The following is a 13,371-nucleotide window of genomic DNA, read 5'->3' on the forward strand; positions in this document are numbered from 1 at the left end:
ACCGCAAATGTCACTTTTCTACCGGGGCGTGTGAGATCAGGGAGTGTGACATTCATAACATGGAGAGGGGCCGAAAAGACATATGACACTGGCACCAAATACTTTTGACTACGTATTACCGTCGCCTGTTGAGCACCTGCTTTGCATTATGCTGACGCTGTCCAGGCTTATCTGTCCTAATTAGCGCCTTGGAGTTGACTGCTTCCCCGCAATTTCGCCCTCGACGACTTCAAATGGCCCAAAACACCGACTTTACTGGTCCCCACCGGGATCATTTGATTAGTGCCAAGGCAGCGACCCTGATTCTGCGCGGCATTATCGCGGCGGGGCCACCGCCGCTCGCCGGTGTTGTGGATGGCGAGCAAGAAGGCCAGCCAGGAGGAGACGTGGACGACCTTCCAAGGACGGATGCCGCCGACAACCTGAGGGGGATCCGGAGCAGGAGCGCAAACTTCCAGTCGGCAAAGCGCGAGCAAGAAGCCGACGAGACCCCGGAAGGCAGCGAAGTGCCCGTAAACCCGTCAAGCAAGAAGGCTCGAACCAAATGAACAGGCGGGGCCCAAATATCGAGCCTTGCGGAAGGATATTCAGTTATGGGGGATTCAAACCTCACCCCCCGCTCTTACCCAAACGCACACAAATCCTCGACATATCCAAAGACCATGTTGCCATTGGCAAGCCCAGATGAGCAATTTAGAGCGCATATCTACGACCCACGAGTGTTGGTACGGCGGAGAACCAGAATGGCTCTCCCTGGATACCTCATGCTGAATATTTCGGTCGCAAAACTGCGGCAAGCAATATTTGATGTGGAATTGGCCGAGGACGGTGTCGAAGAATGGTCTATAGTATCGATCCACCGTTCGCTCAAAGAGAGCCGATGGAACGAAATGTGGAATTAGAGGACAATTAAATCAAAGTTGCCCTTCTTGAGCGTATGGTGCATGTTTCCGGAAATAAGAACAGATGAATTCACTTGGAAGTTTTCCATCCAAGTTTTACTTAGTTGTCAGTGCGTTCGTGTCAGTGCGTTCGTGATAGAACAGCCAAGATGAAATGGAGATATATCTTCAGCATGTGGCCTCTATGCAATTACTCCATTAAGGATAAATTTTCACGAAATAGAGCGCGGAATACGATTGGGGAAGAACTAGCTTGAAAAAAGAACCTGTTCTCAACTGCCAAGCGAGAACTGCGAAGGGTTTCGTGGCTATCATGAATGACGCTCGCTAAAACGAATCAAGATCAAAAGTCAGAGCCAATGGCGTGCCCAAATATCGTATTCCTGCTTCGCCCCTCTGAACTTGAATGGCACCTCGAAGATATCTTGAAACCCCTCCTTGGGTTTGGGTTCCTTGAACCGAGACGCGAAGCCATTGAAGGCAAGTCTCGGAAGAGACTGGCGAGATTCGGGATTTAGCTAAGCAACCAGGGTTAGCATTTGTGACCAATGGACGACGAGAGTATTGGTGACACACCTCCTTGTTGAGATGGCGGACTGCATCATTATGTTCGCACACCTGGAGAGGAGTCCTGAACCAGATGCATCGGATAGGCACCCTCATCTTAATGGCCAGCTCGACCCACTGGGCGCGAGTGTCGGGGTCTGGGTTGGTGCTATCTTTTCGAACTGTCAGCATCCTAGAAAAACAGGGAGTGGAATGCTGCGAACGCTCAACTTACCAATAACAACCGATTCACCATCCTTGAGCGAATCCGCCGCCGCTTTGAGGCACTTGTCCCTACTGCTGAGAGTTAAAACGAGTACGGGTCGCGACTGTGAACATTTCGCAAAAATCAAACCTCTTCAGAATGTCCTGGTTAACCCGCTCGTAGCCCAAGGGCTCGAGCTGTTTCCAGTAGAAGGTGCTCTTGCCAGCACCAGGCGGCCCGACAAACAGAATGATATCCTTCTCATTCTTTTTCTCGAATCGGACTTCGAGTTTGTCGTCCTCGGAATACTCAAAGTTTGCTGGATCAAAGTCTCTCGCAAAAGGGCGCGGGGCCTCGCCGAGGAAGAACTCCTCGGGGGTTTGGTACTTGATGCCTACGTTGTGCGCAAAGTTCCGGTCCGCACAACTAAAATCTTTAGAGGTGGCAGTACCCCCCTGCAGCTCGGCAGTGCGACCGCCGGCGTCGCCAACAAATATGCTGTTTTCCCAGTCTATCTCCGACTCGGTCAAGTCATAATCCTTCTTCATTTCCGCCCACATGCCCGGCCGCGGCTTGCGGAAGATGTCCTTTCCAGTCGCGGCATATACGGTGGCGGGGAGGTCCAGCTGCATGAGAACAGCATTGCATTTCTGCTTGAACGCCGGAACTCGCGCTTGGTGACTCTTGGGCTCTTTCGCTTTGGGATCGGGATGGAGAGTTAAGCCGCCTTGGTTCGTGAATACGACGACCTGGTACCTAGCGTTGGTTAGTCTTCAGGGTAACGACAAAACACAAAACGAAGACCTTGCCAGCAGACGCACTCTTCATCATTGTATAGCTGCCTTAATCGTCCTGACACGGAATGGTGCCACCACTTCCAATCTCCCGCATCGCCGGCGTGCCGCTTGCCAGAAGCGCTCGTGATCAAAGTCGAGTCCTGCCTTGCCGCATCAGTACGGCGCCCCGGCGAGTAGGTGACGGATTGCGTACAAGATCAAAAGCTGCTATTTTCCGCCTCTTTGCAGCCGGAAGACTGGCGCCGCTCTGCCCGCTCTCTGGGATATATTTGCCAACCAACAACGTGGCGGGCGTGTCTTCGTCGGAGCTTCTCTCGATCCAGGTGGTACGGTCTTTGGGCTTTTGGGACGTTGGTGTGAAGAAATTCGCCACGGCACTCTCTACGACGGGTCTCTATTAGATTGATCGCGCACGAGGAGCGAGATAGGAAGGGAGGCATGGACGCACTGGAGATGGCGCTCTGAGCTTTGCGCTTGAGTGGGGGTGGAGAGATGGATCGGTCCTTGCCGTCAGAAGCTGGGCGTTTGGTCATCTTTGGCGGTAAAGGCGGCGCCATGACGATGGGCAGTTAGTTGAGAAAGTCTCCTTGTTGCTTTTGCTGGAAACTAATGATTGCAGATGGGGGCTGCCGAAGGAATCATCTGTGTTCTGGGACCGCTAGGACCGCTCGTCTGAACTGAGACTGGACGCTGGACGCTGGACGCTGACGCTGAACGCTGGACGCTGGACGCCACACGCGCCCGACGCGCCCGGGTTGCAGCGAAAACATGTGACCTCCATCGATTAAGCTTCTAGTCTTTGGCGGGGTCGTGGGGCTCCCAGCTGTCAGCGGCTGGCTATCTTTGTCGTGTCAGCCGGCTAGCTCTGAACTGCGCATCACCAACTCGTTTTCTTCCAGGTGTGCGGAGGGACTGTTTCTGCCGATCGCCACGATTCTGTCGTGCCCCTCTGCGTGTTCAACGTTTCTCAAGTGCGCCTTACGAGGCTCCAGTCCCCACCGCCGCACTCGCAGAACAAATACGCACATCAGCAAGGTAACTGCTACCTATGGAGCGTCTCACCGAAAGGGCTATGTACGGCAATCTAATCCGACATCTACAACCCGAACACGTGGAGCCATATCTAGGGTTGGATAGTTTTAGCGAGGAATGGGACGAGACAAACAAGACGTGTACACGGACGCGGTAGATGGCTCGTCTGGACGGGCGCTTCGGGCGGTGTGTGGCGGTGTGCATTTTTTTTTTCCCAACCTCCATACGTGTTAACCGAAACACGGCCATCGTAGCCGTATCTAGTATGGCAGATATACGTGTTCCGGCGTTGCAAACCCATTTCGGTTCCGCCCGGGGGGTGGATAATAATCCGGCATGGTAGGCACTTGACATCCTGCTCTCCGCTTGACCAGAAGCGACAGACCCCGCCCGATCCTATCATTCCAGTCGGGATGCCGTGGGCGCGTAGCTATTGCTGCCCTACAAGTAGCCCGTCCGTTTATTTTTGGCCCAGAGATAACACCCGGTCACAACCACAACTTTCCGTGTTTCCGTTTCCGCTCCGACTCGTGACGTGCCGCGGATCCATGTTTGCTGCCATTCACGATTCTTGGCGCCCGAAGCCGTTATCAGGGACACTCACCAACCACGTACAGTCTAGAAATCTAGAAACGCTACCAAGGCTTCCTCTCATACTTCTTACGGGTTCGCGGTTGGTTCATCCTGGACTTGGTGAAGTGTAATACCGAGTTTCAGGCTTTGTGCTCCACTCCCAGTGTGTTATCAGCCGGATCACTGATACCCACAGAACTACAGTACGAGACGGCCAAACCCGTCGGACCGGTCTAAGTCGGCAAGCTCGCCGAAAACTGCGAACTTCGTACTGTTCTCTTGAGACCCATAGCATCTCTTGCGTTTGAGAACCACCACACCTTACCCTGGATTTAGAGAAGTTCCATCGAGACGATTCACACGATGTAGGCGGCTGGCGTGACGTCATAACCCTGCGCCAGAAATGTGAATATGAGATTTTTTTTTCATTAGCCTGTGACCAATCATGGTGGGCTCCCCACATACCCCTGACCAACAAGGCCTTCATCGAAATAAATCGGTGCCTTGCGCTTGATGGCTGAGGCTTGCAGCATTCCTCGGGCCCGAAATGGCACTGTACTGTACGCCTGCGTCGGGAAACTTTGTGGCAGATACCCACAGGGGCTGTGGTTCGACGCCTTATCTGCGCACCCAAATTCTGGCCGTTACGCAGAGCGAGTAACGACCCGCGCGGGACTTTACACTGCAACCAAGTAAAGAGACATGCGCTGCTTAGGTAGGTACATTCCTTCGGTATTTATGAACTGCCGATGCAACAGGTGAGACACTGCTCAAGTATCGCAGAAGAGGAAGCAAACTTGAAGAAAATACAAACTTTTGGCCAAGCAAGCAGACCAGCCCTCGTCACCTGCAAGTAGGCGGGACGATGGCGCCTAGCTCTAAACATGCACACTCAGACATCAGGCTCATGTCAGGCTCGGGGCCCAAGCACAGGACGTGAACACGCTTGTTGGTTTGACGAATTAGGTACGGCTTCAGATAGAAGCATTTTGGTGTCTTCTAAGCCTAGACCGTGGCTATGATGCTAGGCCGTTCTCCGAACGCCGGGTGCGGCTTGCCCGGCCCGCCATTCTGGGAAACTCGGTGTCTGATCCGCCCTCCAATGCGAGACATAAATGAAAGCAGCATCGTATTTGGTGCCACCAGTTCTCAATGCTAAGACAGTGTGACCTTGACTGGGATTTCCTGGACTCGATTTCCGCCCAAATGATCTGCCGACACCCTGGAAGCCGGATCAGATTCTGGCGATGACTGAAGACATGATTTGTGCCGATTTACGTGTTAGCACAGGCCGGGTGTAGCTCACTTATTTGTACAGACTTGCGGCCCGCCCCCGCGTGGGATGAGTAGAGCCTTCCTTCCATAATTAGTACTTGATGCAAGTTAGTTTTCACTTTTCTTGTTCCGCTAACTATCCCCTTCGCACCTTCCAACTTGCCCATTTACAAATAACCAAGCTCGCTTTTTTACTTCCATCTCTCTTCAGCTCTCTCTGCTCCTAACCACGTTCATCCTGCGTCTATTTCCTCCCCTCCGTCTCCTATCCTTGCACCCAATCACACTCACCTAGGGGCATCACCTACTTCGAATCTCCCATAACTACCGTGGCGCGACTGCCATGTACAAGATCGGAAATATCTATTTTATCGCGGCCATCGCCGTCATTGGTAAGTGTGCGGAAGATCTTTTCCCGGGCTGTTGTCGAGGCGGACCCACCGCCTCCTAAAATTACCTCTCTTCAAGTCGCAACACCACGATGGCTATACTGACACTGGCTCGGATGCACAGGCGGTGGCCTTTTTGGCTTCGATATCAGCAGCATGTCGGCAGTGATTTCGACGCAGCCATACCTGTGCCAGTTCAACCAACAGGGCTTCAACGAAAAGGGCCAATGCATGGGACCTACGGACGATGTCCAGGGTGGAATTACGGCTGCCATGCCCGGGGGCTCGTGGCTCGGAGCCTTGATCTCAGGCATTGTCTCTGATACTTTCGGGCGCAAAAAATCAATCCAGATGGGCTCTTTGGTCTGGTCAGTGCTGGAGTCCAACAAGTGGAGAGGAACAGTCGAGGCAGGCGATGAGTGGGCTGGGGCTAACGGCTCCCTAGGATTATCGGCTCCATCATCGTTTGCGCGTCGGTCAATATCCCCATGCTAGTTGTAGGTCGGATCATCAACGGGTTCTCGGTCGGAATATGCTCTGCCCAAGTTCCCGTCTACATCTCCGAGCTTGCTCCCCCTTCCAAGCGTGGCCGCCTCGTTGGGTTTCAGCAATGGGCAATCACTTGGGGCATCCTGATCATGTTCTTCATCTGCTACGGCAGCTCCTTCCTCGACGGAAACGCAACATTCAGGTTGCCATGGGGTCTTCAAGCAGTTCCAGCCGCGTTGCTTTTGCTGGGCCTCTGCTTTCTGCCCGAGTCACCACGGTGGCTTGCGAAGAATGACCGCTGGGAGGAGGCGAATGAAGTGTTGACTCTTGTTCACGGCCAAGGGGACCCTAACTCTCCTTGGGTGCATCGAGAGATTGACGAGATCCGCGAGGTGGTGGAATTCGAGCGCGCCAATGCCGATGTCAGCTATTTCGAGCTGTTCACGCCCAAAATGGTCAATCGGACCTCTATCGGCGTCTTTACGCAGATCTGGTCGCAATTGACTGGCATGAATGTCATGGTAAGTAACATCTCTTCAAGCCCTCGACTTCGATACCCCTTGCTGACTCGTCGCTTGATTAGATGTACTATATCACCTACGTCTTCACCATGGCAGGGCTAGCTGAAGGAAGTTAGTCTATCTGTCTGTCCCGCCCTTTAACAGTTGTTCTTTTGCTGACTGGTTCACAAAGGTGGCAATGCAGTCCTGCTCCCGAGCGGCATCCAATTCGTTATCAACGTCATTATGACGGTGCCAGCCCTTCTCTGGATGGATCGTTGGGGGCGCCGCCCAACTCTTCTCGTCGGCGCATTCTTCATGTGCCTTTGGCTGTGCGTCAATGCTAGTCTATTTGCTACCTACTCGCGACCTGCGCGACACGGCGAGTTTACTTCGACGGCCGAGTCCATGTCAATTACTGGAGCACCTGCCAAAGCGATTATCGCATCAACATATCTCTTTGTTGCCTCGTTCGCACCCACCTGGGGCCCCGTGTCGTGGACCTACCCTCCTGAGCTTTACCCGTTACGCCTCCGTGGCAAGGCCGTGGCCCTTTGCACCTCTGCGAACTGGGCATTCAACTTTGCGCTCGCTTACTTTGTCCCTCCCGCATTCGCGACCATTACGTGGCGGACCTACGTCTTGTTCGCCACCTTCTGCGCTGCCATGTTCCTTCATGTCTTTTTCATGTTCCCTGAGACCGCCAACAAGCCCCTCGAAGAGGTGGAGGAGATTTTCGATGACTCGAAGCCTGGATGTAAGTTCATGCTGGCCTTTCTTTCTGCAAGTAGTTGTTCTGACTAAGATATGACAATAGCCGTCAAGTACATTGGCACCCCTGCCTGGAAAACGAGGAACACACGTAATCTGGTTCTCAGGCAAGAGCGGAACGAAATACCGATGTCCGAGGAGAAGGTTGGCTACCAAGAGCACAAAGAGACAGTCAACCCCTAAATCTGCAATTTCTTTTCACGTTTTGGCTTGAAATTTGGCGTTTCGAGCTCGTGTGGGCAGATTGGTGTGGCACAACCTATGGCCCCTACTCGGAGCAGTCTCTGCATGGGAATGCATCTTTTTACAGCACAGGGCTAGGGGGATGTCGGATTTTCAACGCATGGATGGGACAGTGGTCACCGAAATTGCACATGTGCATCATGGGTTCGGGATTATGGAGTATGGTTTGAAAATTTGTTTAAGTCATAGCTGCTATGATGATATCATTCATAATTTAACGCATTGTGTTCGTCTCGTAATATGTCTATCTTCTTATTTGCCCATCCTCCAGCCTCAAGAAGGAAATGAGGTAATAGCTCTATTACTTCCGACGGATCACCGTGATTGGTTCATAATTTCAATCAAGGCTTCATGCTGACTGATCCTTATGATCGGCTTCCCATTATCACCACCGATCTCTTGATAATGGTGGTTTGAACTCTGGGCTCTTCTAGCTGGCATCGGAGAATGTCAAACCTGTGTTGCTAGGGATCGCTAGGCGCAAAGCTTGCTGTTAAATTCTACATACCCCCTCAGACTACTCACATATGGGCTTGGACTTAGGGAAACCTTTCAAACCAGCCGTCGGCGTTCCTCAGCATAGTGACCAAACAAGCAGGCCTGGAGGTATAGGGCATATTCTAGCTATTATCGCGAAGTGGAGGGTCAAAAAATCCACTCACTGAGCTTTGATATGGAGCGGAGCAAAGGTGGTTGGTATGGCTGCCACTCAAATGGTGTTGATACCCCCTTTAAGCTTTGTTCCTTGGTACTCAGGAAGCGTCCTCAAGGGGGTACGGTACTTGCCTACCTTGCTCAGTGACTTAGCGAACATCCCCTGACTGAAACCTGTGAGTCAATGGCTGGGAATCTTGTCTTCCGTACTCGGTGCATTTGATCCTCCTAGATGTTAGCCGTAATATTGTCTCCTCTTGGGTGGTGGGCCAAGACTCAGGGGTCTCCGGTCTGGTGGTAGTGGCGCGACATCAAAATCAGTACATGGGCTGTCACCTCGCCGCTGGCATTTCGAGAGCTCTGCCTGCCGGGCTACACTTGGCTGCTTTGGTGATGGCGGCTAGTGGGATGAGGGGGCCTCTCTCTGTTCTGTGCTCCGTCGGCATTCCCAAGGCTGGCTGTCCACCCGCCTAACTACAGTTGGCTGGTTTCGTGGCAACGGCACAAGGGGGGTGGGTGTCCTCTCTTTCTGCGCTCCCCCGGATTCAGAAAGGATAGGCGGAGAGCAACTGCCTACTTCGCGGTGAGGTTAACACCGCCTCCTCATTTTGCGCGGCCGCACCCCTCATAGTTATTGTTTTCCTTTTCCCTGCAAATTTTCGGGATTCAACGACGTATCTTGCAGGAGAACAGGGGACGCGGGTGTGACGCTGTGAGCCAAGATAAACTCAGAGTGGTGTGCCGGGCGCCGCTGCCATTTGCTTGCGGGGAAACCAGGAGGCGTTTGCAAAAGTGCCTCGCTGATTGGAGCTTAAAGGCGCAGGTAGGTAATTATTGCGAAATCGTAAGTAGGAAAGGTAGACGAAGAGTCAGGGAAAGCCTTTTTGAGCACCCTTGGCGTCGGTTGGGGTCCAAAACCTTGTAGTCTCCTTTTTGGGGGCCCAGTCTCCACATGCGTCTAGTTTGGTGTTGAGGAGGAGCTGCAGCCAGCCCCAGCCAGGGGAAGTCGGGCGCCACTACTGTCCCTTGAAGCTTACTGTAGTCTGCTCCATGACTCCATGGATCAAGCCCCAAGGAGGCGGGCCGAGGATTGGCCCGCTCTTTGTCGTCCGCGTTCTATCTTTGGCGAACCTTGTTGGCGATTTCTTTCCCTTTGGCGCTCGTCTATCCCGAGGCTAATGCGACCCAACGGCAATTTAAGCGGCTAGACTGATAAATTCTCATATTGAAATTGAAGGCTAGTTAAACAAGCGCGGGAGGCGCAAGCCGACATCGCGCGAGGTGGGTAGGGAGCTCCAACCCCGTGCCTCCCGTCAACCTGGTTCACAGAACTACGGCTTAAACGTCCGTAAGTATCACGTAATGAGCTTTTTGGTCGGCGAGGTGCTCAACTCGGTGTCTAACATGAGAATTACTTAACAGCAAAAGGGGGGACGTGCTGGCCCAAATAGTAGACCAGTCTGGTAAGCCCCTCAGCGCCATGTTCCAGAATCTTTCTCCCCGAACGACTCTGCGCATTGACTCGAATTGCTTCAAAAGGCTGACGTGCAATGGGCTCCCGAAGTGTCTGAATGTATGGTACTGCGGACAGAGACGCATTGTCACGCACATGCTCGACGGGAAGGTGGCCTCGACTCGCGGATTTACAAGCCCGTTCAGGCAGGCCTCGGGTGTTTGGGTGCCGCGTTTCGGTAGTGTGATCTGTGCCAGGAACCAGCATCGCAGCCACAAATCGTCGTGTTTCTTGGATTTCTTGGGGGACGAGGGGGTAGATTGGCATCAGAACAGGGCCGGACTGTGTTCCATTAATGTTCTGTGCCACCTTCAGACTTCTTTCTGAGCCCAGTCTGGATGTTGGCGTTAGTGGCCGATTTCGCCGACTGGTGGCCCGTGCCTGCTTCTTATCGTGGCTTGTGAGCCTGGGATTGGTTGGGACACGACGTAGTCCCCGTGGATTGCTGGGCAAGCTAGCCAAACCAGGGCCAGGGTTGCTACCACGTACAGTACATTACATACGTGTATTACGTATTGGGGGTTGTGAGGAAGGGAAAGTGTACTTAGTAGGGTAACTGGGACCATCTGCGCTTTGACAGTAATCCCAAGGCACGTGGCTGTCCTGTGTAACGCATGTCCGCCCAAACGGCATTCTGGCTCAGACTGAAAGGAGGGGGTTTCTAGAAGGTCCGGGCTTCTGTCATTAGCTCCAGGCACACACAATACTCCATGTACACTGTGTGTGGAAACCGGGGAAGCAAGACGCCACGTCTTCCATGTTTGGGATTACCTGAACTTGGGTAGTAGCGGGGGAGAAGGCCTGCACCTACTCCGTTGCTCTTTTGATAAGATGATCTCCGCGAAGGGAAAAGAAGACAAATTCAGCGAACAGCATCTCTCCGCCCCCAATTCCTTTTCGACCTCGACGGGCAGGTACGGAATCTCTGTGTTAGGCAATGGAATCGACTGGAGTGCGGGGGCAAGCGCAATCGTAACAGTAGAGTTCGGTGAATGATGTGAGCTTCCTTCAGCCCAGCGACCCGCCAGCCGCCGCTCTTGCCAAGCCCATTGAGCCAAGCCCCGCCTAGACAAGGGCTCCTGCGAGCAATCCAGCGCTCCTGCAACGCCTAGACGATGAGCACCCTGTAGAAGATGACGGACGAGATCTGACCCCACTGCCACACGTGGAAGGCGTGGAATGCGTGGAATAAAAAAATGACTGATCAGACGCGCGATCAGACGCGCGATCAGACGAAACATTTGAGCCCCTGGGCACTGATCGGAACCAAAAACCCGCACAGATGTTGGATGAGCCACCAACTACGGAGTGCTTCGTCCATACATTATTCGTCCATACATTACCTTGGAATATGTCGTCTGGCTGCAAACACGGCGGGATGCGATAAGTTTCGGCAGGCTCTGTTTCTCCTTCCTCTCTGTCTCTCGCTTCGGCAGAGTTTGGGGGCTGGCTTGGTGCCTGCCCAACGGCTGCTTGGCTGCCTGCCTCCTGCCTCCAGTTTGCCTGCCGCGGGCACTGAGGTGGAAAGAGGATGCAGGCCTGGGGAACAAGAAATTCGCGCGCCGCCATCCACCCTCCATTCCAGCCATTCCACCGTCAGCGCGGCTCGCAAGCTCTTCCGAACTGTCTTTCTTCCCCGGAAATGGCCTCTCTGCCTCGCTCTGATCGCGGGACGACCAAAACCTCGGGACCGCAAATTAACCAAGGCGGCCGTGCTAGCCTGTCAGCCATCCCGTATTGCTCCCACATGGCACCCACCCGGCGTAAAAACGGCACCGCTGTGCACAAAAACCGACCTGGACCCGGTTGGCACCGCTGCCAAGTGCGCGGAGGCAATAAAAATGGACAAAATCAGGTAGTTTCGCTGCGTTCCCGGGGGGTCTGCAGGCCCTAGTGCGCCCGCCTAGCCATACTAACCCCTACGAAGCTGTACCTATTACGGACCAGAGCGATGCATCTCGTTTCTCCCTTGCCTTGGCCGGCAGTGTTTTCCAGTTGAGCCAGGTCGAGCCCGACATGTTTGCCGCGGCGGTAACAGCCGCAGAGCAACTGCACAACGCTACGCCACTGGCAAACATGTTTTGCAGGTGCAATCATGGATACGTGTCCCGGCCGAGAGTGAGCCGGCAAGCAGGAGGAAGAGGCGCACATCATCCATGCTCTGCACCGGCTCAGGCTGTCTGTCTGCTTATTGAAGTTCGGCCGTGAATTCCCCACCAGGCTGCATTCAGCGAGGGTCAGCTAATTATCTCGATCCAGGAAGGGTGCAATCTTGCAGGCGAGTTTTCTAGCGAGAACTTACTACGGAGTGCATACAGTGTTTGTATGAACATTATGTACGTACATGTACATGTATCTTACCCCAATTACCTGTCGTGCTATCAACATTGCTCCCACGCATCTGCACTTCGGGCGAACCCCGGCCGACCTGGCTGGAGGGGTTTGTGGTTCGACGCTGCAGAGGGTGCGTTTCTTCACAAAGATGCAGCAGTCTTCATTCGCCCATCACAGCGCCCATCCAAGTTTGCTAATGAGCGGCCGCGATGTCGTTTTCGTCGCATCACCTATGTGATAGTTTCTTGAGTAAAAATGACCAAGCTGCTGCCACGCCAGCCAGCCTCCTTCCCCAGTCAGGACACCACCACCAGCACACCCTGCTCCGCCCAGAAAATAGACGTCTTTTCCCCTCCCCCCTCTGCTACAAACGCCAACTCCACCAAGTTAGGCGCGAAAACCAACCCCACCCCCAAGCCCCCCGGGCCCGGGCGCCGGCCCCGGGGGAGCAACGCCATCATGATAGACGCGCCAGGTCGGCTAGGTGTTTCCTCCTGTCATCAATCTTGCCGGACGAGAAATGATGTGCTCCGTCTATCCTGCCCCTGGCTAGCCAGGCCATGCCGGCCGGCGCCGCAACGCCGCAGCTGTGCTTGCAGGATCGATTAGCCAAGCAATATCATACACAGAGGCCCGAGTTGCCGTGTAACACGGGGGCCGCCCAGACAGTGCTAGAGCAGAGGCCATCCACTCTGCACACGTCTAGTACTGCTCGAGGCTATTGCAGATGAACCACATGGCTTAAGCCCCCTTCTTCTGCAAGCCGGTGGCTTCGACTGCTGTGCGACCCCTACTTCATCCCTCAACCAAGGTAGCGAGGTACCTGGCAACTGAAGGTTCGGATATGTATGGAAGACACATCCATGGCACCTGGCGGCATTAGACTGCATGGTCCCCCTCCATCCCCCTCCTCCCTCACAAACGTCTCCTCCCACTAGACGCGTATATCGTTCATTTCCCATCTTGGTGTGGTTTCTGAACCCTTGGTCCCTTGGCGGGGGAGAGGGGGGCCGACATGATATGTCTACATCGCCAAACATGGAGTGATATATCTACCTATCCTATCTCATCCTTCCGGCCTACTTGCCCGACGCTGTCCAGATCTTTTGCCATCGAGGACTCGTTATTTTTATACCGCGCACAATCCA

At 53.8% G+C, this 13,371-nt stretch overlaps 3 protein-coding genes across 3 annotated transcripts; 2 read left to right on the top strand and 1 right to left on the bottom strand.

Annotated features, from left to right (window-relative positions):
• The first annotated feature begins 21 nt into the window (after window positions 1-21).
• Window positions 22-988, top strand: B0T26DRAFT_336524 (uncharacterized protein). Its single transcript, XM_060434454.1, has one exon. It carries the CDS (start codon window positions 234-236, stop codon window positions 546-548), a length of 315 nt encoding a protein of 104 aa, XP_060293713.1. The 5' UTR covers window positions 22-233; the 3' UTR covers window positions 549-988.
• On the bottom strand, window positions 954-3,206 carry B0T26DRAFT_714146 (polynucleotide kinase 3 phosphatase-domain-containing protein). The gene is made up of 7 exons (XM_060442172.1): window positions 2,899-3,206; window positions 2,644-2,831; window positions 2,475-2,590; window positions 1,804-2,409; window positions 1,684-1,745; window positions 1,479-1,621; window positions 954-1,420 (listed from the first exon to the last, which is right to left on the bottom strand). The coding sequence occupies exons 1-7, from the start codon at window positions 3,005-3,007 to the stop codon at window positions 1,253-1,255; spliced, it is 1,392 nt and encodes a 463-aa protein (XP_060293714.1). The 5' UTR covers window positions 3,008-3,206; the 3' UTR covers window positions 954-1,252.
• A 2,467-nt stretch (window positions 3,207-5,673) lies between these two features.
• Window positions 5,674-7,662, top strand: B0T26DRAFT_649057 (general substrate transporter; the record flags this gene model as incomplete). The annotated part of the gene is made up of 6 exons (XM_060438054.1): window positions 5,674-5,722; window positions 5,844-6,087; window positions 6,165-6,729; window positions 6,792-6,840; window positions 6,902-7,465; window positions 7,526-7,662. The coding sequence occupies 6 exons, from the start codon at window positions 5,674-5,676 to the stop codon at window positions 7,660-7,662; spliced, it is 1,608 nt and encodes a 535-aa protein (XP_060293715.1).
• Window positions 7,663-13,371: the final 5,709 nt, after the last annotated feature.

Source organism: Lasiosphaeria miniovina, assembly GCF_030549165.1.
Source record: "Lasiosphaeria miniovina strain SMH2392-1A chromosome Unknown B0T26scaffold_5, whole genome shotgun sequence".
Taxonomy (NCBI): domain Eukaryota; kingdom Fungi; phylum Ascomycota; class Sordariomycetes; order Sordariales; family Lasiosphaeriaceae; genus Lasiosphaeria; species Lasiosphaeria miniovina.